Here is a 26,455-nt window from a genome sequence, read left to right on the forward strand (position 1 = left end):
AAAAAACATAAAGGGGAAATCTTTAGAAATAGTTTAACCAAAATAGTAAATAATTCTGCCAGTCAACCACATTTCCCAGTTTGTTTGAACCTTTCATAAGTACGTTTATGTACAGGGGGTTTTCATATTTCCGAAATGTTTTGAAGGCAACACAGTACTTTCTTTTCATCCAATCGCATTGAGCGCTGAGCCAGATGATTGGTGACGAAGGCAGGCTAGCGTTTATTTTGGCTCAGCTACTCATTTGTCTCGCTGTCGACGCCATTAAATAACACGGAGGCTATGTAAACCATGGAGTGTCGCATATTTATACCATGATTCAAGGAGTACAGAGGCTTTGCCAACGTGGGGTTTATTCTGCGAGAGGTTAATGTGTCTATAAATATAAACATGTGAGACACCGAAGAGGTCGAAATAACTCGGTTTGGGAAAGGTTTGATAGAGCTGGAGGAGGGGGACTGTACATAGGGTTTGTTGTGGTTTTCAGTTTCAGCACTTCAGAAACAGGCGCAGCTGCGAAACGGTAAGACTCTCACATATTTTTCATACAATATACCAGACTATAGCATGTTATATGATTCTTCTTTCTAGAAAATGTCCATTAACTGTTAAAATACACGGTAACTATGTGAGCTAGGTGGTTAGCTCGCCAGCTAGCAACAGTGTAACATACTACATGTTCACGCCATAAAGCCACCCGTCATGGGAAACAAACACAGGCTGTTAGCATGCTACATACTGTTACTGATAATTAATAATAACAGCCGGCCAGGTTATTTTAATTCAATTTCAATCACTCAACAATCTCGATTGTCATTGAAGATACCCAAACAGATGTTAGTTAGTTTATAATCTGTTGGGATATACTCGAGAGAACTCCATGCAATGTCCTTTTGTTTTATGTGTCATAAACGCAAAATCACATTTGTTGACCTTCAAGATTACTCAAAAAGATTTAGTTCATGCCTGACATTTAACTACGTTTATTTATCACCTCAGTTTAAGCATCCGAAGTGATCAACAATGACAGAACAGAAGATAAAGTGGGCCTGTGACTACTGCACATATGAAAACTGGCCATCTGCAGCCAAATGCACCATGTGCCGTGCACATAAGTCAAGGGGTCCCATCATCACAGAGGAGCCTTACAAGAACACGCCTGATCTGGACCCTAGTCCAGGATGGGACCCTCCCAGAACTGAGAGTGGTAGCCACCTCCTCATATGTCCTGACTCCAGCGCTCGGCCGAGAGTCAGGACAGCCGGGATGGCTGAGATTGCCAACAAGTGGTCCTGCCAGATGTGCACCTACCTGAACTGGCCCCGAGCGCTCCGCTGCACACAGTGCCTGTGTCAGCGGGCGAGGACCAGCAGCCCCACAGAGACCCCCCAGACTTCAGGCTCCAATGCAGGCTGTCGTCCCGCTCTGCACTCCCCTGTGGATCCCTGTGAGGAATACAATGACAGAAACAGACTCAACACTCATCAGCAGCACTGGATATGTACAGCTTGCACTTACCAGAACTGGCCCACTACTGCAAAGTGTGTGGTGTGTGACAGCCCCAAGCCCAACAACCAGGAAGCCATAGAGCTGGGCGAGTCTGCAGATCCAACACCTATGATCAATATCCAGGACAGGGCTCGGTGGAGGGGCAGCTGCAGTGGGGGCCAGGGCCAAAGGAGGTCCCCTCCTATGCCCAAGAGGGAAGACAATGTCAAAATGGACTTCCAGAGGATAGAGCTTGCAGCTGGAGCCATGAGCAGCAGAGACGAGCAGGAGGTTGACTTCAAGAAGCTAAAGCAGATTAGAAACCGAATGAGGAAAACAGACTGGCTTTTCCTCAATGCATGCGCTGGTGAGTTTACTTCCAAAATGAATAACAGCAACTTTGATAATGAATTGATTGATTAACGGAAAAACCAAGCATCTTATTGCAGCTTCTCACAATATATATTTATTCTAGCATTTTAAACGGATAACCTTTTGGTTCTTGGAATGTGATGGCATTTTTCACAACTCTACACCCTTTGTCCCTCAGTGGCTCACCTGAAAGGTCTTACTGGGACAAGTCATTCAAGGGGAAAACATGTCCCACCAACCTTTAGTTTTCTTCCATAATTCATGCTTAATGATGACTGAGCGGGATGCTCCAGTCAGAGGCAACCGTTTTAGTTAAAATTGCAAAATGTTCTATTTCATCACAGTGCAGGTGGCAGCTCACCCTGCAGGCGAGGGTTGCACTCAGTCATTATTGAATGTCAACATGTCACTGTTTGGCCTCCAAATATTAGAGTACAACAGGAATTTGTTCTAAATGTGTGCATCCACAAGCCCTGTGAGGAGAAGTGTTTCATTTCACATGGTAGTGCTCTCCAGGTGAATAATATCCGCCGTAGTGGAAGGATACTTATCATAAACAGAGAAGAAATGATGCTGAGTCAGCGGTGTGAGGATGTGAAGCTAAAAGGCTTGTAGTAATTCAATCCAACTCATCGCTGGACCCCTCTCCGCCCTTGTTCTGCCACTGAGAGTGTCTTTGAGGAAGCGAGAGGATGTGTGAGTGCTGTGCAGCCGGTGGGGATGAATGGGCCGTCTGGGCAGCGCGGGGAGAGTGTCGGCGTGGACCAGAGACTCTCCTGGCCCTGTATACACAGTGGCGCTTATGTGCTGAGCCGAGGCCCTAGGAGGCAAAAATAGCCTCCACAAGACATGAACAGCTGTCAACAACAAAAAAAAGCATGAAGGCAGCACATGATCATGTCCTCATGACCTTTGCACCGATTGCCCTTTCCTGCTCGTTGTTGTGGAATAGGAAACTCGACACCTTTTTGTTCTTCCACCATTGTCGTGCATCTACCTCACATTTCAAGCTCTTGATTTCATTCTAAATACTACTGTGCCTCTGTAATCATACCATGTCAGCTGACATTTCTACAGTTGGGCCCTTCAAAGTGTTTGTCACTGGAGGAAGTGGCGGAGTCGTGCAGCACATTATGACAAAGCCAAGCACTTCCTCTGCTCGCCAAACTGGATTTCTCCTCGCTCGACTGTTTGTTAATGTTTATCCAGAGCTCTGTATTTGGGCATAATGGGTTGATGTTAAGGTTTTTAGAATGTGTCCCAATTCCACACAATTGATGTTAAAGAACACATTATGTGCTAATCTTAATAGTATACTCTGGCGCTTAATTTAAGAGACATTCATGTGAAAAAAGAACGCAGAGGACAAGTCTTCAAAAAGCCACGCATTCTGTAAGTCCAGGGAAGCTCAAGGCTCGTACTCTTAAAGATGCAAATACCGGCTTAAGTATTTCATCTATTTTACTGAATGCAAGTGGACTGAGTTGTTAACCAAACTGCACATTTGGGACATTACTACCTATTTAATTAGCACAAAAAGATTATTATTATAATTGTGTTGTCACATTCTGCCATTTTCTTTTTTGGTTATTATTGAATTGGACAATATAGGGCTATTTAATAAATCCAGAGAATGAGGGCTATGACATGCAGCACAAAGCACTCATCATGGTGTTTTTGCAATTTGAGACGGCACAGATCAACAACACATTCAAGTGCACGTAATGTTGGCACTAACCTAAACCAAGCCCATGTAATGTGCATGTTGTTTACTTTCTTTATACACAGGAAAACCGGTTAATATATTGTATCACTTTTATTTTGTAGGCTCGTCCTCATCATCCCAGTAGTTATTCTGCAGCCAAAAGCGTTCACCATCCATTTATGGATCAGTGTTATTAAAGTAAAGGGACGAGACGTTCCGGGTGCCGGTTCTCTCGAGGTAACGATCCTCTCCCCGCGACACCAGCCTCCCATAAGGCAGTTTGTTAGAAATTAGCGAGATGCTGCAGTGTGCTACCTCGCTGCTGCTCATTTCACTCACAACAGATGTTGAGACTGCTACGTCCAGAGGGGGGGGGTGCTAATCTGCACAGACTGTCCTCTGTTTGACACAGCTCTCTGATAGCCCTGCTTCATAAGCTACACCGCTGCTCTGCTGTGTCGTAGCCTGAGTGATAACTGCTCTCACACCGGGTCAGCAAGTGGCTACATCTAGAGGTCATCTGAAATGTGGATTTGCTTCACGAGAGCCGTTAACCGTGACATGTTTGAGCATTTCAATCTCTTGGAGTTGAGTTTGTGATGCTAACCCTGCTTGATTTTCATATGAATTGCTTGCGACTAAGAATGATGTGTTGGCACAGGTTGATGGATGTTTCTGCAGCTCTTTCATTCAACATGACGAGCTGTCTGTTACATATTGCTTCTATTACAAGCAAGGGCACAGAGTTGGAACTGCTCCGAAAGCCAGTCGAATCCATGAACGTGAATAGTGTTGGTTTCAAAAGGATTCCTGTCTTTCAACATTCATTTTTACAGTCGAGTTTGATAAGTGAAGTAAGACTTTTTGTCTCATGGAAGATTTGCATACACTCAGAGGCTAATTTCTTAGGTGCACACCATCATGAATATTACCTTTACAAAGGGTATGTTTAGTTTGAAATTGTTTTACAGAACTGTTTAACTATGTTTACATTTCAAGTTGACTTTAAGCAACTGAGTGCACAGGCCTTTGGATCAATTGTTATTCTGAACGCCACTGTTCCTTCTGCCTTAATCTTAGATTGTAAACAATGTAGGTGTGTATCTAGGGTTGCAACATTTCCGGTAAGTTTCCAGGTAAGTCTCCATGGGAAGTTAAGCTGGGCACTTTTGGAAACTTTCCATATTGGAAACTTTCCATGGGAATAATGGGAACTAACTGGGAATTGAGGGCAATGTAATCGAATTGTATCATATCCAAGCATAAATATACACATTTTGTTTTGTCATAAGAAAACATCCATTATGACATTTCAACTGATTTATTTGTAAGTAGAACAGAACAAGTTTTTATTATTTTATTGAACAATCATTTGTTTAATTGAAGAACAAAAACATGAATGTTGAGTTAAATATGACTTCTAGAAATCCTCTGTGCATGTGATGGAGGAATGCACAGTGCCTGTAGGGGGTGTGGTCTCAATAGCCATGCAGTAAGCAGTGTGCTATGGCATGGATATTCAAGTGTACTTGAATGGCATCTGTTTGTTTTAGTCAAGATTATAAAATATACTTTCCCCAACTATATTTAAGTTCCCTATGAAGAGCCAACCTTCCATTTAGAAAAGAGTTTCCAACCCTACGTGTATCCCCTCCAACTTCAATAACCTGTGTACACAAACTCCTGGAAAAGCAACTGATCCATTTCTACATCCTATTTCCTGACCTTCCTTCCTCCCCCTGCTGCAGGCGTGGTGGAGGGAGACCTGGCAGCCATAGAAGCCTACAAGTCGTCGGGCGGAGACATCGCCCGGCAGCTCACTGCAGACGAGGTGCAGCTCCTCAACCGCTCCTCTGCCTTTGATGTGGGCTTCACGCTGGTGCATCTGGCCATCCGCTTCCAGAGGCAGGACATGCTCGCCATCCTGCTCACAGAGGTAAGCCAGAGCTGTTTGTCTTCGCCACCACACGGAGGTTAAAGAGGCCCTTTTATGCTTTCGGGGGTTGTACCTTTCCTGTTAAGTAGGTTGGTGTGCATGTAAATGGTCTGCAAAGGCAAAACATCCCACATTCTGAGGGGTGAAAAGAGGAGATGCAGCCCAGGCAGTATGAGCAAAATAAAGCTCTTTTTGAACATTAAAGCATGGAGACAAGACATGTCACATTTGAAGTACAAAATACAAATATGAGCCGGAACATTTGCATAATATGTCCTCTTTAAAGCTAAATCATCCTATTTGAGCAGGTGATCACTTTATTAAACCATCTTTACACATATGTATGACACTATGCAGTGGAATCAGCAGCAGAATCAGATTTGATATGTTCTTCTTCCTATGAAGGTTATTGACTCTTTTTAATAAGAATATTCTTTACAGTCATTCAATGAAGTGTGTTATTTAATTTTAAAAGTCCTGAGTGTTTCTGTAGTTTTAAAGCAATTATTCTCCTCCTCAACTTCGCCAGTCAATAATTGTTCTGTGCCAGAATAGATGATCTAAAGCAGCAGCCTGTAATGCCTTTAATTACAGCAGAAGTGCACTTTAAGGATTAGGTGGAGGATTAGCCTGGCTGGTGCTGCCGCTGTGCTGCCACTGGCTGCGGTGCTGCCGCTGTGCTGCCACTGGCTGCGGTGCTGCCGCTGTGCTGCCACTGGCTGCGGTGCTGCCGCTGTGCTGCCACTGGCTGCTGATGGACGTGATGCCACAGAGCGGTCTGAAGGAGGGCACGCAGCGATTAGACGGGCCCAGAGGCTCCACTGTGACACAAGTCACTGAGGTCAACAAAGAAAGATGGCCTCCGCACTGTGTGGCAGAATATCTTTCTCAAGATAACAACTGCATACAACATGTACACTATTGCATTTTATCATTTCTTAAGAAGATCCTGTCATTAGTTTTCTACACCAGTGATTCTCAAACTTTTTTCAATCATGTACCCCCTTTGGAATAAAATGCAGCCAAGTACCCCCTGATCAGCGCAACAACTATTTGTTAGGGGGAAAAAAGCCTATATAAAGAGGTACAGTACAGCCTTGCCCCATCAGTGTCTGATTTATTAAAACAACAACCTTGTAACTGAGAAACACTTAAATGCTACATTTCAAATGTTTACAATCCATCACTAAATTCATGGCAAACCAATTTTAACATCAAGCAATAACACTAAGACGACATTAGTTGCATTGAACTGATCTTTTTAATAAGTTGTTCAATTTAGTGAGAATCATGGGCTTGTGCTTCACTGAGGATCTTTGTCATTCTGACAGGGAGGCAAACTGCAGTTATTACACTTCGTGTTTTGAAATATGTGTAACTCTAGTGTATTAATATAAAACCCACACTGCTCAAACTTCGTTATTTAAAAAAAATGTTTTTTTCATTAACATAAAATAAATCTCACGTACCCCCTGCAGTACTCCAACGTACCCCTAGCGGTCCGCGTACCCCCATTTGAGAACCACTGGTCTACACTGATCATCCTTAATACATGAAAACATGCAAGGATATATTTAAAGTCCTTTTTGTTTTTCAAAAGTTCCAAAACATCCCTAATTTTCAAGTGTGATCAAGCTTCAGTTACTGTATATGTACCTGTAACTTCAAATGGATCTGTGTGTGTCCTGCAGGTGAACCAGCAGGCGGCGAAGTGCATCCCGTCCATGGTGTGTCCCGAGCTGACGGAGCAGATCCGCAGGGAGATCGCTGCCTCACTACATCAACGCAAAGGAGACTTCGCCTGCTACTTCCTCACTGACCCCGTCACCTTCACCCTGCCTGCAGGTAGCCCCCACATCCTGAGGAGCAAATCACTCTGCTTTTGGTCTTTCTTGCATGTGTTCAATCTGATACCTTTTGTCTGTTTAACCTAGAATCATTTGGCTTCCTTTGCTCCCACTGACAGAGTTTCTTGTAACCTCAATAAACACCTCAAATGAACAACATCAAACCCTTAGAGGAAGATTGACATTGAACACTTAGCACATACTTTTGCTTGCAAGGATATACAATTAAAGAAGTTGTTTTGTTTAAATTCCATGCGTCGTAAATCTTCAGTGTGTGATTTCCCTTTCACGAGATTTGAAATGAATAACGTCCGTCCTTGTTGTGCAGCGTTGCCGGGGGGACAGCAGCCCAGTGTCCCCGTGGCATGACGTCTTCACTGAAATGACATGCACTCTGCTTTCAGAGCGTCCAGTTGTATTCTGATTCTGCGCTGCCTCTGGGATGAGAGATTATGCAGGCTTCACATGTTAATGCCAACTATGTCTTTGCAGGCTGAGTTTGGCCAGAGGCCAGCTGCAGGGCGCTCTTCCTCACCCTCTGTCCCCCCCCCCCCCCCCTAACAAAGCCACTGCCATTCACTATTGAGCCGGAGAATAGCCACTAGTGTTCTGGCTTTGTGTGTGCACAGTTCAATAGACACACAAACACAACATGCTGTACAGAGCCTGTGTTTACAGTGTGCTATTGACAAAATGTCAGCCATTGAATGGAATCGCAGAGAACATCCCCTCTGTGTGTCATTACTGTAGCGATTGTGTTGCCCTCAGTGCAGCGCACCATTACAGTTATAATGAGCATTAAAACATGATATCTCCTCCTTTTGTCTTCCAGATATAGAAGACTTACCGCCTGCTGTCCAGGAGAAGCTGTTTGACGAGGTTTTGGATCGAGATGTGCAGAGAGGTACCAAAGATTTGTTACGTTCAAGTCCATGCGTTTAGTACCTGCTTCCCCGACCAGCTCATCTTATATCCCCTCTCCAATAATGCTAATGGAGCTAACTGCTCTCCCCCTCACACTTAAGCAATGACTCACTCCCAGCACTGCACCACTGTGTGTGAATGCTTTAAACAAACATGTGTGTGTGCTGAAGTTCAGAGGAGTCCTGTGACCTATTTCCCAAACTGGGTTACTCATGAGAGGTTCTGGTTGTTGCGCAGAACATAGCTGAGGAATCAGTATGGGTGTTTTTAGAAATGTTTCAGGAGGAAAGAGAATGAGGAGTTATGCATCACACGATTAGTTTCTGTAACAACCAGCCGCAGCAGATGCTTATATAAGACACTCAGCGTAGGATCTGTGCCCCCACGCTGAGTCTTTGTTCACAGATTACCCCCCTTTTGCATGAACCCAGTCTCGTTTGTTCATTTGTCCGCTGAGGAAAATATCTTTAAAGTTTATACTTGGAAATCCTCCTCCTCTTTCTCTATTGGAGACATTTCCACACACAACTGTCTGGAACATGGCTTTATGGACCCCCCCCCCCCCCCCCTTGTGTCTGTAGAGCTGGAGGAGGAGTCTCCTGTCATCAACTGGTCTCTGGAGCTAGGCACCCGGCTGGACAGTCGTCTGTACGCCCTGTGGAACCGCACGGCCGGGGACTGTCTGCTGGACTCGGTCCTGCAGGCCACCTGGGGGATCTATGACAAGGACTCTGTCCTCCGCAAGACCCTCCATGACAGCCTGCACGACTGCTCCCACTGGTGAGACCCTCTGACCCACACAGAGCCTATAGTCATACAATCCAAGAAACATGTTATGACCTAAAACACCGTTTTTTATTAAGCAACATGCGTGGGCTCTGGGTAATCTGAATAAACTACTTCTACAATTATGAAAAATACTTCAATTTGACACACACATCTCCCCCAAAGGAATGTGTGTAATTGGTATTAAAACTAAAAGGTAGTTAAGACCTAATTATTAAAGAAATGTGCAGTTTAGCATATAACAAGACCATCCATTGACAAAAGGTTGCATTTGAATAAGACAAATAAAAACATTTTACCACCAAAATATCACCAATGTAGTGACAGGTTTCTGCCTTGTTTTGTGCGTTTGCTTTCAGGATGGTATATGCTGAAGTTATATGTTGGTTTCGTTAGATCAAGGACATTGGATGCACGGCCTAAAATGGTGCAAAATGTTGTCCTTGTTGCTGCAAGCCAGTGACCCTTTGAAGCCTTGGTGGCAGTTTAGTGGTCAGAGGCTCAGGGTACAAGCATTTCCTCAGGACAGGTTTGATTACTCACTATGTAAACTGAGGTTTTTGCTCATTATGAACAACTAGTTTTCCTTTTACTACTAAAAAGTGTATTTTACTCAAGGCATTTAAATCCAGGTATTTGATGTGATATGCCATACTGTGTCAGGAATGTTTGTTATCCACTTCCTGTCGTACATTCTTGTTGAGATACTGTAGTGGGATAAATATTTTTGATTAGATTGAACGTTGAAAATATTGTCATGTCAATGTTTTTAGGTTCTACACGCGCTGGAAGGAGTGGGAGTCGTGGTACTCGCAGAGTTTCGGTCTGCATTTCTCCCTGAGAGAGGAGCAGTGGCAGGAGGACTGGGCGTTCATCCTGTCTCTGGCCAGCCAGGTAATTACGGGGTTCCTCTCCATTACTCACTTCCTCCGCCTCACTATCAATCCTCCCAGTGTGCTGTGGTCGGACTGTAAGAGGCTGTGAGCTTCTTAGAAATGTGTGAGGAGATGGAAGCGCTCTCACAGGCTAATGGCAGCTTAATGACCAACGAGTTGCTTTACATTTCACCAATGACAATGTGTGAATTCCTCTGACCTGTCACACATGTTTAAGGCCTTCCTTTCCTTTAAAAACCCTGTATTATTTTAGTTTATACCCTATTGAACCTGTGTCCTTTCACTGTCATTTGCAAGCGCCCCAAACTCTTAAAATGTTTTTTTTTATGACCTAAAATTGAGGAGAGGTTCAACCTTCTTTTAAATATTACCAAGTTGAGTTTTGTTTCAAACATACTATGATCTACATACCCTTGCTTATTAATTATTTGTATCAACATTCTGAGGTAAAACGTCTTAATATGGATGCCATGTTGTCACTGCACAGACTCTCCATTTTAAACACAATCACTTCTGAGTGAATGCACAAAAGGCTAGCAGCCTTCTCTCTGTGTATCAGCACCGTCTGTCTAATGGCGCGTTTCCACTGCAGGCCTCGCTCGGCCTCGCTCGGTTTGGTTAGGCCTTATTAGGCCCGGCTCACTTTAATGCTGCGCTTCCATTACAGTTTAGGAACTGGGGTAGTTACTATAGTAACGCAGTGTAGGCGGAGCCGTGACGTCATCTTCAATGAGCGCCCCAGAAAAACAACATAGCCGTTAGCTCTTAGCACTCAGAGCTCACAGCTCCTCATATCTGTTCAGAAACTAGACAAAAGTTAAACAAGTACAAACCACAGACTGCCTGTGTCATGGCGAATACAGTCGCTGGTTTATTTATGTCTGTATAGGCCGTTGTTGTGAGTGTGGACGGTCGGAGCATATATAACGTTAGCTTAGCCCAGCTCCATTTAGAAAACACGCATTTTAAAAGGGTTTTTCGCCTGCCGTCTGTCTGCAGACTTGTCAAAGCATTAATTCATGGTTTTTACTAACCGGTATCAGTATGTTGTTACTTCGGCATCATTTTGAAACGTGTATTACAATTAAATCACGGTCAAATGTGTTCATCTTGTTGTAGTTGTAGCCCCTTTGCCAGCGATTCTCTCTCTAGTTTAGCATACTCAGCCTGGCTCAGCCTGGTTGTTCCTGGCCCTAGAACCACGATTTTATGGGGCCAGAAAAACTGTGAATTAGGACCCGCTAGCCGGTACTAGGCCAAGTGGAAACGCAACCAAAAACGGGCCCCGCACGGCTCGGCACGCTTAAAGCGAGCTACCCGCTGTAGTGGAAACGCGCCATAAGTGTTGCTCATTCATTTGAATGACAGTAAAGTCAATGACACTGAACGGCAGACACAGTAGGAAGGTGGATCTTCTGTGAATGACAGGGAGGACATCAGCAATTATTACAGATGCCCTGAGATGGAGCTGTCGAGCGACGGACAGCTGTCAGGCTGCTGAGTCGGCACTCCTCCCATCATGTGACTTTGGGATTAGAGTGTAGTGGCATGCGAATGTGCTGCAGCGCTGCATGTTCTCAGAGTGCAGCACTCTGTTTTGAAATGTGATCACAGAGGACTCGGCGGCTCAGCACTTTACTGGATTTCTGCTAAATGTGTGATTGAGGGAAGTCGCTATGAAGACAGCTACTCGATGATGTGTAAAACGTTTTTTTGTGTCTCTTCCCCCCCCCCCCCCCCCCCCCCCCCCCCCCCCTCAGCCCGGGGCCAGCCTGGAGCAGACCCACATTTTTGTTCTTGCACACATTCTTCGCAGACCCATCATAGTCTACGGAGTGAAATACTACAAAAGTTTCCGTGGGGAAACGTTAGGATACACTCGATTTCAAGGTGAGAGTTTCAAATAAATGTTTGTCACTGTTTCTTCCACTTTCTGGTGACACCTATGGAAATAAGTGCTCATTGGCGGTGTGCATCTCACTTCCCTGAGATCTGAACAGTAACAGCTACTTTCTAATAATGCAAATGTTCAACAGACATTTATTTAATGCAAATCTTTGACATTACTGCTTTAAAGCAAGTTTTATCTTTGAACTAGTGACGTCTAGCCCTGCAGGCAGTGTGGTTTTGAATGTTCTGTTCACAAAGAGTTTTCATTGAAACCACTTCTGCTAATGAAACAATGATAGTCCCCATGACAACGGACCACAATTAGATTTTTCACTTCTACCAGCTCCACAAATGAAATTCCAGCGACCTTTTGTTATAGTGGAGAGCAGGCAAGAGCAGGGTACCTCTAAAGGTCACCAAGATTTGTAGTATTACCTTGAGGTTATATGGGGTTACTCGGTGTACTGACTGTTTTAATAAAGACACACTACAGCAGGGCAGGGGGTTGGCAGCAGCACAAACTGGAGCTGTTTGTTAAAGGAAGCACAGCTGGGGTGCTGAGTCGCTGCGTAACACACAACATCTCTACCTCAGTCCGTCTGTTGTGCTGCTTTTCATTTTGATAAATAAAAGAACCTCTCTTTAATCAGAAAGGTAGATTTAAATGTGCAACCTGACTGCTCATGCTAACCAGAGAGACTGTGGTTTGCTCTAGTCCACATTGAACATTGTGTAGTGTGTGTAGTGTGTGTTCTGAGCAGCTGAGCACCAGCACACAGCGGCTCCCTGCTCTCGATGCCCCGGTTGTTTCCAGTCAGATGAAGCGCAGCCTCTTCTGATCTCGGGTCGGATGAACTCTGACATCCACACAGTCACAGAGAGCTTCCAGCTGATCCACTGTTTAGATACCTGCCTCTGACCTGCTGTGTGTGTGTGTGTGTGTGTAGGTGTGTATCTGCCTCTGCTATGGGAGCAGAGCTTCTGCTGGAAGAGCCCCATCGCCCTGGGATACACGCGGGGCCACTTCTCGGCCCTGGTGGCCATGGAGAACGACGGCTACGACAATCGCGGTGCGGGCGCCAACCTCAACACCGACGACGACGTCACGGTAACGCTGCTGCCGCTGGTGGACAGCGAGAGGAAGCTGCTGCACGTCCACTTCCTGTCTGCTCAAGAGGTAGGGACTGATGTGAATGTGTATTATATGCAATCCTAATGTGTATTTTCTACCACAAAATAATTTGGTGTTCTACTATTTTAAAAGCATATTCAAGGTTCAAGGCTTTTATTGGTCATACGTACATAGCTACAGTGTAGTTATGACGATGAGAATCTTAGGTCACAGTACATAGTATAGGAACGTTTGAACAGATACTACACATGTTAATGAAAGCATGAATAGGTGCCGATTTGTTTTATTCTTACTTGCAAGTCACCGGTCAGTGTTTTCATCCGGCAGAAAACAAAGCACAGTTGTGGATATCAAATCTGAGTGAAACCCCTTTTAAACCAATGGGCTCCTTTTAACAAAATATTGAGCATTTATGGATAAAAGTTGCTTTCAAAAACAGAAATAAGAATAAAATCAATAAGCATTATGTACAGCTTATGGTTTCAGGTTACCACAAATCGTTCCCAGCCCTCAGTGAAGTTTGGGTTTGTAAAGCCTGACTGTGATCACCAGTTTAAACATGTCCTAACAAATGAACTGCGTGTGTGTGTGTGTGTTTCTGTGTGTGTGTGTTTCTGTGTGTGTGCCTCAGATGGGCAACGAGGAGCAGCAGGAGAAGCTGCTGAGGGAGTGGCTGGACTGCTGCGTGACAGAAGGAGGGATGCTGGCCGCCATGCAGAAGAGCTCTCGCCGGCGTAACCACCCTCTGGTCACCCAGATGGTGGAGAAGTGGCTGGACAGATACCGCCAGATCCGCCCCTGTGCCTCCCTGTCCGACGGAGAGGAAGAGGAGGACGAAGACGAGGAGGAACACAGCTCTTTAATCTGAGACTGGACACTGTAGGCTCTGGGAGAGTTCCTACCTTACTATCTGTTTTTTTTTCTTTCTTTCTCCAACATGTAAATCTTGAACTTGTAATAATGCATGTGATGTGTGAGCTCCGTGGTGGAAAACAAAAGAAGAAGAGATACCAGCACCGTGATTACAGCTCCTATGAAAGCACATCAAGTCCACTTAGTTTGCCTTTAAGATTTCTCCTTATTTGTTAATTAAGTTCTAATCACACCTGACAGAAATACTAAGACATATAGAAACTGTATTTAAGGAAATCCTGAAGCTGCACTAGAAGAGACATTTCATTTACAGAACTGCCTGTTGCTTCAACGGAGAGGATGCTGATGGCTGTGTGTATGTTGAGGTTTAAAGAGCACCTGTTTTTCTTTCTTCTGATCCCTCTGCAAACCCCTTCTGATATTTTTGGATATATTTATTTGTTTAGGAGATTAAGCGTGCGGAGGCGATACCTTTTTTTGTTTTGTTCCGCTCCGTTTTATCCGTGTTCCGTTTGATCCGTTTAGTCTTGAAGTATTTTATTTTGCACAGATGAAAACCTACATTCTGTGAGGGGGGGGGGAAGGACGTACAAGTTAACTGACATTTTTACGTGTGATTTAGTAGCTCTTTGTCATGTTAGAGTTGGTGGTGGTGATGCCGGTGGGGAAAAGAAAACCAAACACTCTTTCTAGAGTGCATTCATATTAAATTTGACTCACTTGCATCCTCTTTTTTGCCCTTGTTGGTTTCTTCTTGCCTCTAACTGAAATAACTCAAACATACTCTGATGGATGGACATGTTTTTATGTCTAAATCTAGCCCAAATTAATGAAAGAAGTCAAAGTAGAAGCCGAAAGCTCCCAGAAAACAACGATACCGGAACTACAGTGAGCTTTTAATAAACAAAAGGACTCAAATGTAGGTAGTTATCGGCCTTAAAAGATTACATTTTACCCGTGAGACCCAACCCTTTGTTGGTTTTTAATTTAATCATCCGGATGGTGTCACTTGCTGCATTTCTTTGTTATTGGGACTTATTTTGGTGCCCCCCCTGTGACAAAGGATAAAACGAGACATCTTGTAAGAGTTTGTTAAAGGAACACATTATCAGGATATTCTCTTAAGTATACAGGACAAAGTGTTCCAAATCATTCTGGTACAGACAGCTGGTTCTCAGAATCATCTTTTATTTGAACTGCACTGAATGCTAAATGTTCACCTTGTACAAGAAACAAATACAAATACTCACACTAAAAACAAAAACATACTGCTGGCTGCCTCTTGCTATTGTTGGGACACTAAGTAGGAGTTTCTGCTATTGCTCTTACAGAGGACGCCCCAAAGAACCTGGCCTTCAATAGAACAAAGAAAATATAAGAAAGAGGGGGGGGGGGGGTGGATCACATAGGACTATGGTTATAGGAACATTTAACTAGGCAATACAAATCTAACAGGACTCTTCAAAACTCTTTAACACCAAAACCAGGGATGCGCCTTGTATATAAAAATACCACAATGGAGGGGGGGGAGAGAGAGGGATATCCAGACTAAACAGATTTAGTCTCATCTTTTTTTTTCTCAAAGACAACATTCTGGGAATAAACAATATCAGCAAAAAAGTGTTTTCCTGAGTCATTAAGAAATGAAGTTTGCTTTAACCCTTTCCTGTCTTCAGTGTGAAATGTGCTCAAAGAAGGGAGCATGGTCTCATCTGTGCACCGATGCCGATGATCTGTAATATCCGTCCATTCAGCAGAAGAATCGGATGCAGTCAGTCACGCCAAACTTGAGTCTTTTTTTATGATATAAAAAAAAAGTCCTTCATCAGAGTCACACTGACTCTAAACTAAAGACAAAAGTGAAATACTTAGCTGGCAGCTCCTCTAATCCATGTAATCTCAAAACTCAGCTACATTCAAATGTACAGTGAATGTTTGTTTAATGTAACTGCTAACGGGTGCGCAGAAATCCCTCAAGTGTAGAAGTGCCCTCCAGTGGTGACATCTTGTAACTGCAGCAGCTGTCATGTCTTATTGCCAGGAAAGGGTTAAAACCCACTCTAGATTACTAAATCGTGTCCTTTTGTTTGACGAATGATAAATATATATAGTCATTAATCCATTTTTAGTCATTCACACTGAAGATTGAAAGAACAAAATAATTCTTCAGAGGCATAATGAGGGGCCTAAACAACACATTAGTTACATAAGGAGGGTCGGAGAGGTGGGGAGGATCAGGGGGCGGTTGGGAAGGGAGGGAGGGGGTTAAGGTCCAGTAGCACATGATGCCAGAGTTTTTTCTCTTGAGTGTGTTGAGATGAGGGCCTACGTTTCCCATGAGCTCTGAGGTGGAGACGGGGCGGGGACAGAGTCTCAGTCGGGTAATCCCGGAGCGCTAAAAACACTGGACTCTGTGTCCACAATCATAGGCATGTCCCGAAGAAAAAAAAACAACGAAAAAACCCATCATCATCATCGAAGAGTAAAGTCGGTACTGAACCCCAAGAGACAGAGAGTAAAAACTAAAACGTTAAAAGTACAAATTCCCCCGGAACACTTCCTTTGTTCCCAGTTGCTGGCTGGTTTAACAGGCAGCCACGTGTGTCGTTTCACTGTCTCTTGGTCCCAGTTGGTCGGTTGCGTTGTGATTGGTTGTTGGAACCCTTCTGCTGCTATTGCTCGGTGAGGTGCTCTCTGGTCTCGCCGTGTTTGGAGGGCTGGTTGGGCGACGGGGCCTGGGAGGGGTGTGTACCGGAGGGCAGGGAGTGGGCGATGGGCACCCCCCCCGGCACCATGCCCTCTAACGCCCCTGGCATGCCACCCGGAGCCACTCCAACTACGCCCGGCGGGTATCTGCGGGGGGGCAAGGTGAGAGGTTAGTGTCACAAAAAATATGTGAATCCAAGAGGGGGGAAGGAAGGACTCACAGGGGGAATAGCCCACACTTCGTGAAGGATACTCTGAGTAAACCTCACACTGATTCTACTGGCTCTTTTTCACCAAAGGAAACTACACAGGAAACATGTAAGAAATGTTAGTTTAGGAAAAGGATTACAAATGTTTAATAAAAAGTCATGGTATAGGGAGTCGCAGAAAAGTAATTGTAATATATGTCGTAAATAAAATGTAAAGCATTACATGTCATAAAAAGACAAACTTTAGTAGGCCTATGTCGTAAAAAAAAAAAAGGTCATAGCCAAAAATATTAGAAAAACGACAAATATCTGAAAAAGTCTATAGTTTTTCAAAAAGAAAAAACATATTATAGTATGTGGAAAACATTTCTTATTATAATATTTTGTATGTCAGAAATTCAGAAAAACGACATGGTATAGTCAACAACAAAAAAATAGGTTAGTATATCGAAAATATAAAAAAGTCTCAATTAGAATTTAGAAAATATCAGAAAAAACCTCAGCGTATATGGTATGTCGTAGGACATGAAGTGATTTTAGTTCCTGGGACTTTTTTGATGGAAAAGAGCCATTATGTTAAATTCTGTAAGGAAACTTGAAGGCAAATCCTCATAATATGGAGCCCCAGAAGGTTCATGGTCGGACCTCACAATACAGTTGCCATTCCTTCTGACCCATAGAACAAGCCTAATCTTTTTCTTATAATATATAGTATAATGTTTGTGTCTGTGCAGCATTAGGCTCACTTCTGTACCACTGTGGCAGGAAGACTAGCGTGAGTTTATAGCTGTTCTTATCCTCCTTAACCTATTGCAAAGTCATGCAGAATAACTGAGAAATACAATCCCACCCTGACCCCCGGGGGGCTCCGTACAATAACCACTCAACCAAACAGGAGGGGAAACACACAATAGAGTTGTGAGAAGTGAAATCCAACACATTGCCCCAAAAACCCATAAGAAGCAGGAAGCATGACTCCATGAAACTGTCCCTGAATAGCTCTGTCATGCTTCCTGCACACTCAAAGCTTCCTCTGCCAGCCATCTCTACTGAGTCAGTCAAACAGGTGAGTACTAGGGGATTCTAGAAGGAACACACATCAGATCAGAGAGGGTCTTATCCGGGACCTCCAGACTGAGGCTGTGGCCCCGGACGGTTGTATTTACCTGCTCCTGATCTAGGCAATAATTTTGTCTTGGGGGACACCGGCTGTTATGCCCGAAACAGTTTGGTTCACTTGGCTGCGTGAAAAGAAGCACATGGAGGCGGACATGCTGAGATCAGGAAGAGCCGGCAGGTGTGCAAAGAAAGACCTTTCTACTCCTACAGGGGACAGTTAGCAGGGGGGAGGGGGGGGGGGGGGGGGGCACTACCAACTACTGCAGGGCTTCATTAATAACTTGACCAGTCCAATATAAGGAAATAGATTATAAAACAGTAAATATAGGGGAATATACAAGTTTTTTTTTAGGAATTTCTCATTAAGTTAGCATTCAAATAAAAGTAATTGGGACAGAAATAGCAATTACAACTCCTTTTATCACTAATCTATCATTAATGACCTCATTCTGTGTACTTTATCACAATCCCCTTTGTTTTTGACCGATGAATGAATACGTTAAAATAAATCACCTACATGGGTACAGAATACTTAAATATCATATAAAATGTACTGAGTTATAAAAACACAACTAAAGGATAGTAGCAGTTTGTCTCTGAAATAAGATCAGATAAATAAGATAAGAGGTACATTATTGGTCCCAAATTGGGAAATGTTTGCGTTGCAGCAGCATACAAAAACACAAAACAAGGCATTGCACAATAGAATAAATGAGAGAGTAGAATATAAACAATACTAGCATTTAAACATCTCAAAATAGAATTAAAACAGCATTAAATAAAAAAGGGGTGTATCTGTCAGACCCCTCCAGTCCCTACCTGTAGGCGGCGCCGTTGAGCTCAGGGTGAACGCCCGGCTGATCCATAACGGCCCAGGGTGCCGTGGTGACAAAGAACTCCTTGTTGACGCAGTTTCTTAAGCTGTCGGGGATACGGCCTGTCATAAGAACACACACACACACACACACACACACACACACACACACACACACACACACACACACACACACACACACACACACACACACACACACACACACACACACACACACACACACACACACAACACACACACCACACACACACACACACACACACACACACACACACACACACACACACACACACACACACACACACACACACACACACACACACACACACACACACACACACACACACACACACACACACACACACACACACACACACACAGTTAAAAGCTACAATCACACACTAACAGACTTCCTACAGTGAAGTGTTAATGAGTTCAGACTGACAAACATATCAGGCTTGGATACACAAATGCAAATTAAGATCATTTAACGACGTGGATGTTTTTCCGCTGGGCTCTGTTCTGCGTCGGGGAGCTAATGATGACATCTATTAAGAGGTCCAGATTTAATAAAGGCTGCCCGGGACCTATTGAAGTGGAAATGTGACATCTGGGAAAGAAGGACGTGCAACAGGTCACAGAGTAGGTGGAGGCGGGGGGGGGGGGGGGGGGGGGGGAAGAAGGGGTTTTATTGCTGGTTTTGTCAGATGTTGAGAATGAGCAAAAGCAGATTTTGAAACGTACCGGTGACGGCTCTCCGGATCTCGGTGGCCGCGGCCTCCCTCATCTCCAGAGACGCCTGCTCGCTGTACCACGCTGTGTGCGGCGTGCAGATCAGGTTGGGGGCGTCTTTCAGGGAGCCCTGAGAAAAACTGCAACACACAGGGGAAGAAAAAAGGAGAACGATTCAAAAAACGACTTAGGAATTGAGAGCGAATGCAACCAAGACATGTCATTTTTTTGTAATTTAAAATGATGATGAATACAACAAACAATGTCCAGTTCCTGCATTTCTGTTGGATTTTTGTTACTTTATCAGAATCACGTTTATTTCCAGGTACGTTAACACATACAAGGAATTTGCTTATTTGGTATCTGGTGGTGCGAACATAAACAAAAAAAATAAGTTTCAAAGTAGGTAAAAAAAGGAAATATATAAGGATAATAAAAAACAAGTATTTTTAAGAAACAATTTAGCATTAAAAAACAAAGTTAAATGTAACTATACAAATAACCTTAAAAGCTAAACAAATTAAAACACTTAGGACAACGAGTATATACGGCAAACTGCAGTGTATTATATCTTAAAGTGATTTGAGTTGTTTGAGCTTCACTGTGCAAAAAGATGAATGTGCAGACAGAAAGACATGAACAAACAGGATTTGCATATTCATAGATGCTTCAAAAGATGAATGGGGGTGAAGGAGTAAATGTAATTTGCAACTAGATAAAGGTGTGACATAAATATGACATCCTTTCACTGTTTCCTTATAAAGTGTCTATGGGGATCATTTAGTTTTAAAAGCTCAAATGATTGTCATAAAAATGTGAGGAATAGAAAGTGGGAAAATAAAAGCTCTGGGAATAAATGACAGCAGTTTAGCACTGACAATACGGACACTGTTATATTGAACATGAGCTCCATCACTTAATATGTGTGTTATTAAATATGTCCATGGGCATTTCTTTGTATTTTTGCTATGTATGAGGATACCAATTATGACAGACATTATTCATAATTGGGGCAATCAGAACACCCATTCATGTGCATCTACTCATTCCAAATTGTTATTTTAACCTGAAATGCTTGTTTATAATTTGGGTGACTATTGTCTGGAAATATGGGAGAAATGGGAGAAAATGTCAGCTCCTTTTATTCACACACTACCACAATGTATTCCAAACTTTCTCTCCCTCCTGTCATGTGGCACTGTGCACAGATCAGCTCCACCTCCCCCTCTAACCTCTGTTGGTTCTGTGTAACGCCTCGTGGCGCTCTGAATCAGAGTCGAAGTAGGGCCGAAGTTATGAAACTCCCCCCTGTTGACATATTGGGTCAGCGGAGCATGAGTTCCAGCCTCATCGGGCTGAGTTTCAGTCTTCCTCCAGCAGCCAGTCAGCGGATCAGCCGGCCAGAAACAAGCAGCCTCCCAACTCCCTGACTGCCCCTGATGCGTGAACACAACATCGACACCAGCCCCCCCCCCCCCCCCCCCCGAGACTGGGAACAAGGTTCTTAGAAAGGTGGAAAACTGGGAGGCGTGTCAAGCTGTTTGCCCTCCGGTGAGGACATAGAAATGGAGATTGGAGCGGCAGTGTAGTGACGGGACAGCAGGAGGAGATTTGGGGGGGGTAAAGCGTACAATCCCCCTCAGTTAGGCTCACATTTCAGAGAGTTTAAGCACTGTGAAGCATGTACGGCTCATTTTTAACAAATGCACTCAACCATCTCCCTGCACTTTGAGCTGTATTACGTTTCGTCTGACGGGAATAAAGGAAGCTCTCTGAAGTCCATTACATTCAAGGCCATGAAAGAGCATTTCACAGAGTATGAGAGGTCTTTAACTCTTCATAAGTCTGCCATTGTTTCTGTCTGCCTTTCTGTCTCTTCAGCTGTGTGTAATGTGTTGCTTTCTTTTCCTTTATCCGTCTCTATAAATAAAGAATTCACAGTCTGATTAGTGTGTGTGTGTGTGTGTGTGTGTGTGTGTGTGTGTGTGTGTGTGTGTGTGTGTGTGTGTGTAGACTTACGTGAAGGGCTCCGTCTCATGTACGTCCAAGGCGGCTCCACGTATCCTCCCCTCCTTTAACGCCTGGGCCAGAGCCTTCTCATCCACTAGGCCCCCCCGCGCAGTGTTCACCAAGAATGCACCCTGACGCATCTGCAGTGACACATACATCCAAACAAATTAACTCAGACATAAAGCCGGTTATTTACAGAAACATTTCAAGAATTGGCTGTTTTTAAATGTCTGTCAGCCCAGCAGTAATCTGTCTGATCTAAAGCAGGACATCAATCTGGATTGGATGCCTGCATTTAAGGGTCTTTACAGATATTACATTGGATATAAATTGAGAAGGAAAACGAAATCTGTGACACCTTTGTTGTGCCTGACACTTAAAAGATCTAGGAGACAGACAGCAGCTGGGAAAATACTGTCAGATGTGGGATAGAGAGCAGCCTTTATCCGAAAGCAATAGATGAAATGAAGGATGAGGGGTGAGCTGGAAGATGAAGCAGCACCACCACCCCTCTCTGCTTGTGGGGGTAAAAAAGAAAAAGGCACAACAAAAAGTGTAAAAAAATCAAATGAATATGCTTAGAAGAAAGTAATCCCTTAATCTTGACAAAAGCTGAAATCCAGGGGCATGAAAAGCCTTTACGTTGGCAGGCAGTCTTTTATTAGGCATTGGTGGGTTTTGACACACACAGAAACACACAAACATGTATACACACACACGTTTCCACATTATAAGCTGGGAGCGACTGCCAAGATTTTTGGTGAGGGGAAGAGGGGAAAGTGTTCTTTCATTGCAGCACTTAGAGGCAGCTGAGAATCATAAGCTTTGAAAAAGACACACGGTTAGCTAGGTTAGGCTATTACCCCACAGCCACTCCTCGCATGCTGCAACTCACAGAACTGCAGGAAGAATGGCCCCCGAGAGGCGAAGCAAAGAGAAATCACAGTGAGAGGTGACACTGGGAGAAGTTGACAGAAGGGAGATACTTCTTCTCCAACAGTTCCCCGGCTCCCCTGCAGGTGTCGCCCCGGGCAACGCTTCGGAGTGCAGATATTGACTCAGAGAACAGCCCTGTCCCCTCGCAGAGCTCTTACCCCCCGCTGTGCAGTCTAGTCGATATATTTACTGTAGCCGTGGGCTGGCGCTAATTGCATTTGACAGAGCAAAGGAATGAATTTGTGTCCAGCTTTGGTGGAGCTTAAGATAAAGAGCAGGGAATGTGCAGGCAGGAAGGCTTTTCCCTCTCTTCCCCCGTCTCTCTTTCTACCGGCTATAATGCTCTTTAGGACAGCCTGCAGCCTGACGGAGTAATAATACACCAGCAGCTCTGCTTGTCTACCTGAGATACAGCACCGCATTAAGCCCAGGTCAGGTCACAGCTGTGCAGTGGGGCGTTGGACATGTGTGCATGCCAGAGGTGGGAAGTAGTGGAGTACAAATACTTCGTTACTGTACTTAAGTACATTTTTCTGGTATCAGTACTTTACTCCAGTACTTATTTTTCTGACGACTTTTTACTTCTTACATTTTTAACACAAATACCTCGACTTTCTACTTCTTACATTTTCCAAACCGGTTTGTTACTTTAGTTTTAATCTGCGTTTGGTGGCGTGATTGTTATTATTTAGAGTCATTGCGTGCCTATTGATTTGAACACGATCCGTGTATCCTTCATTTCCTGGTCTTCTCTAAAGAAGAGGGACCAATGAAAACGTTGTCATTTTGCCGTTGTTCAGCATCGAAACATTCATTAGCTAACAATGACATTATTGTTCTATTTATATAAAGTGAGGTCAGTTACTCTTTAAAACTGATAGTAGTTATGGGTACTTTTTACTTAAGTACATTTCGAAGCCCATGCTTCTTTACTTTTACTTGAGTAAAGACGTTGAGTCAGTACTTCTACCAGAGTATTTTTAAACACGAGTATCTGTTCTTCTACTTGAGTTAAGGATGTGTGTACTTTTGCCATCTCTGGGGTGTGCTAACGACGTACCTGTTTGATGGTGAAGTCGTTGATGAGGTGGTGGTTGTGCTCGTTCAGGTTGCAGTGCAGGGACACGCAGTCGCTCTGGTACAGCAGATCCTGCAGGGTGTAGACGCGCTGCACCCCCAGGGAGCGCTCCAGCCCGTCCTGCAGGTACGGGTCGTAGAACAGCACGTTGAAGCCGAAGACTTTGGCCCGCACCGCCACCGCCTGGCCCGAACGACCTGAGGACACACAGGGGGGGGTTATTCATATATACAGAAGCATTTGTATTCAATTAACATTTCAGATGAAGAGATTAGATGACGTTATTAGCCAGAACAGAGATCTCAACCTTCCTTGACCAGCTGCATTTAGTATGACTATTACTAAAACCATTATGATTTTAACTGGCATATTTACTTTATTATGAGTAAAGTAATAATGTCCCTCGTAAATAAACCAATAAGTACAAATAAATGTATGATTCTATTCTCCCTTTTTGAGGAAATGTATTTGTTGATAGTCTGTTCTTCACATGATCATAATGATCACTAAACAATGCTCTCAACATCATTTATTTTAAATACATAATGATCATGAAAGAGAACAACTATTAACCAAAAAGACAATTTAACTTTAGAAAAAGTGTCAATCTTTATCAATGACCTCATCTGGTCAACATAAAACAATAAAGTTTTCCATTGCAAAAATAACTTTTGATATTCCATTTCCATTTGATTGATTGCTGTGCTCGGACATCCTGTTCGACATAAATTATATCCAAGTAGAGAGACTATTAGAAATAATGAGGGATTTTTTGTTGGAAAGAAAATGATTAATGAGCGATGAGTGCTGAGTGGTGGAATCAAGATGGAGAAATATCATTAGCATTTTGAGTTTCCAGCTTTAGCTGCGTTTATCGTTTTATTTAGTTAGCAGTAGCGTGGCTCAGCCTAATAATATCATTGTTATTTACTGCTCCTAGTGCTAGACTCCTAGCACTAGGATGGGTTAGATGCAGAGAACAATCTTCACTGTGTGTGCTGTGTGCTCAGCATGTGTGGCCATTAAAGATGATTTCATCCCTCCCAATATTATATTATTGCTACTTTTAAGCACTGGCCATGGTTACTACTGTAACTACGGTTCTATTCCGCGTAGGCACTGGCCATGGTTACTACTGTAACTACGGTTCTATGCCGTGCTGTTGTCTTCTTTAGAAGCTAATTATCTGGTCTTAACATTTGTGTTATTTGACTTGGACTTGCTTGGCGCTCCCGCTCCCGGTAACGTATTGTTTTGATTGTTAGCAGCAGCCGCTTGGCTAACATCTTGCATGTTCTGTTGAGCTTCATTGTGTAACTCAGCTGGTGAAGGCAGTGCTCTCACTCCCGCTCCCGGTAGAGTATTGCTTTGTGTTCGGCGAGTAGGAGCACTGCTCTACTCTTTCCGTTCAGCAGGTAGCTGGTGAAGGCTGTGTTCTCGCTCCCGATTACGCTGCATCTGGTTACCTACATAATGGCTCATTCATGTAGCGCCTGTATGGCTTCTCTTGAGCCCGAGGACGGCCATGACCGCTGCCCCTCTTGCCTTGGCGAGCATTTAAGAGAGGGTCTCACACAAAGCACCTGCATGAACTGTAGCTTCATGCCTCGGGCGCTCAGAGTGGCTAGAGTCGCAGAGGTCTAGCATCTGGCAGCAGCCAACGGATTGGGTCTAACAGTAACGGTCAACGGTCACAGACGAACTGCTCTGTGAGGCCTACGACACAGCAGCACGCATGGGTCGTAACGGGAACTCCCTCTCCCATCTGATGCTGGCTGTCTCTACCTCTCTGCAACAGGCTCCGGCCGAGCCTTCTTTGCTGGGCCTCAGTGATGCATCACTGCAAGCCTTTGCCCTAATGTCTAGGGAATTGGGACGAGTTATGTCCTTATTGGTCCAGACTCGTCGCCAGGTTTGGCTTGCTCAGTCACCACTGTCGGAGACATGTTCTCCGTAGTGTGCCAGTTGAGCTGTTTGGAGACACTGGACCATTCTGCCCAAGCTAGGCGGACCAGACAGCAGCTCTCGGGTCTTCAATGGCCTGTGCCCACTCCCAGCAGGCCCCTCTAGCAGCCGCACTCATCCACCAACTTACAGTGGTGGTCTGCGGAGGTCCCAGCGGCCCACTCAACCGCCTCCCGGTGGCTTTCGTGCCCCCCGGTCGCCGGCCTTCTAGAAAGCCTCGTGCCTCAGAGCCTTACCGGCGCCCCCCAAGGCCCGAAGTCTCGGGGCTGGCCGTCGGCTGCTTTCCCCAGCAGCAGCTCAGTTACTGGGCTGCCTGTACTTCCAACCCTTGGGTGGTTCCACCTTAACCCAGGGGTACGAACTGCAGTTCCGGCCCCTAGTCTTCGGCCGGGTCAAAATGACAGTTGTCAGCGATCCGGCGAAAGGCTTTAGCTCTGGCCCAAGAGTTGTCTGTCCTCTTGGCCAAGGGCGCAATTGAGCTAGTAGACCCTCTGCTCAGCCCAGGGGGTTCTACTCGGCGTACTTTCTCGTGAGCAAGAAAGCCGGCAGATTTCGTCTGATCTTGGACCTCAGAGGAATCAACAGATTCCTGAAGGTGCTGCCATTCCATATGCTGACCACAGCACATGCACATGGGGAGTGATTCGCAACCGTGGACTTGAGGGCATGCCTACTTCCACGTGCAGGTTGCATCTCACCACCGGAAGTTCTTGAGGTTTGCCTTTCAGGGCAGACACTATCAGTTCCGGGTGCTTCCCTTTGGTCTCTCCCTCTCTCCAAGGATGTTCACCAGAGTCGTGGCGGCATCTCTCGCATCACTGCGGGCGCAAGGCGTGAAGGTTCTGCCGTATTTAGACGATTGGCTGGTTTCGCCTTTTATCTCACGTAGCACGGTTTGGTCTAACAGTAACACCGGGAAGAGTTGCCTGGACCCTTCCCAACAGGTCACTTACCTGGGGATGGTCCTAGATTCGGCCGCCATGTCATCTCGTCATCTCGTCGTGTGGACGAAATGT

The 26,455-nt window shown here is 44.5% G+C and overlaps 2 protein-coding genes across 8 annotated transcripts in view; one reads left to right on the forward strand and one right to left on the reverse strand.

Annotated features, from left to right (window-relative positions):
* Window positions 1-206: 206 nt before the first annotated feature.
* Window positions 207-14,579, forward strand: zranb1a (zinc finger, RAN-binding domain containing 1a). Of its 2 annotated transcripts, none has more exons than XM_034212488.1 (10): window positions 207-523; window positions 1,000-1,855; window positions 5,314-5,501; window positions 7,193-7,346; window positions 8,181-8,252; window positions 8,854-9,052; window positions 9,832-9,952; window positions 11,771-11,844; window positions 12,792-13,021; window positions 13,608-14,579. In XM_034212488.1, the coding sequence occupies exons 2-10, from the start codon at window positions 1,024-1,026 to the stop codon at window positions 13,712-13,714; spliced, it is 1,977 nt and encodes a 658-aa protein (XP_034068379.1). In that variant the 5' UTR covers window positions 207-523; window positions 1,000-1,023; the 3' UTR covers window positions 13,715-14,579. The 2 variants fall into 2 exon arrangements, with proteins under 2 accessions (XP_034068379.1, XP_034068369.1); XM_034212478.1 differs by having other exon boundaries at window positions 209-523; window positions 11,715-11,844.
* A 441-nt stretch (window positions 14,580-15,020) lies between these two features.
* LOC117543847 (C-terminal-binding protein 2) overlaps window positions 15,021-26,455 on the reverse strand; it is a 94,342-nt gene continuing 82,907 nt past the window's right edge. For all 6 annotated transcript variants that reach the window (XM_034212459.1, XM_034212437.1, XM_034212451.1 and 3 more), the window contains 5 exons: window positions 23,457-23,671; window positions 21,470-21,600; window positions 19,463-19,590; window positions 18,703-18,820; window positions 15,021-16,702 (listed from right to left, as the gene is read on the reverse strand). In XM_034212459.1, coding sequence (XP_034068350.1) covers window positions 16,522-16,702; window positions 18,703-18,820; window positions 19,463-19,590; window positions 21,470-21,600; window positions 23,457-23,671 — 773 coding nt within the window. In that variant the 3' untranslated portion in view covers window positions 15,021-16,521. The remainder of the gene's footprint in view (window positions 16,703-18,702; window positions 18,821-19,462; window positions 19,591-21,469; window positions 21,601-23,456; window positions 23,672-26,455) is intronic.

This window comes from Gymnodraco acuticeps, unplaced genomic scaffold (genome assembly GCF_902827175.1).
Source record: "Gymnodraco acuticeps unplaced genomic scaffold, fGymAcu1.1, whole genome shotgun sequence".
In the NCBI taxonomy this organism is placed as follows: Eukaryota; Metazoa; Chordata; class Actinopteri; order Perciformes; family Bathydraconidae; genus Gymnodraco; species Gymnodraco acuticeps.

Coding starts and splice junctions, on each gene's coding strand:
- zranb1a (XM_034212478.1), top strand. CDS start 1,024: ATGACAGAACAGAAGATAAAGTGGGCCTGTGACTACTGCACATATGAA. Junction 5,502..7,192: donor TCGCCATCCTGCTCACAGAG/GTAAGCCAGAGC, acceptor TGTGTCCTGCAG/GTGAACCAGCAGGCGGCGAA. Junction 8,253..8,853: donor GGATCGAGATGTGCAGAGAG/GTACCAAAGATT, acceptor TTGTGTCTGTAG/AGCTGGAGGAGGAGTCTCCT.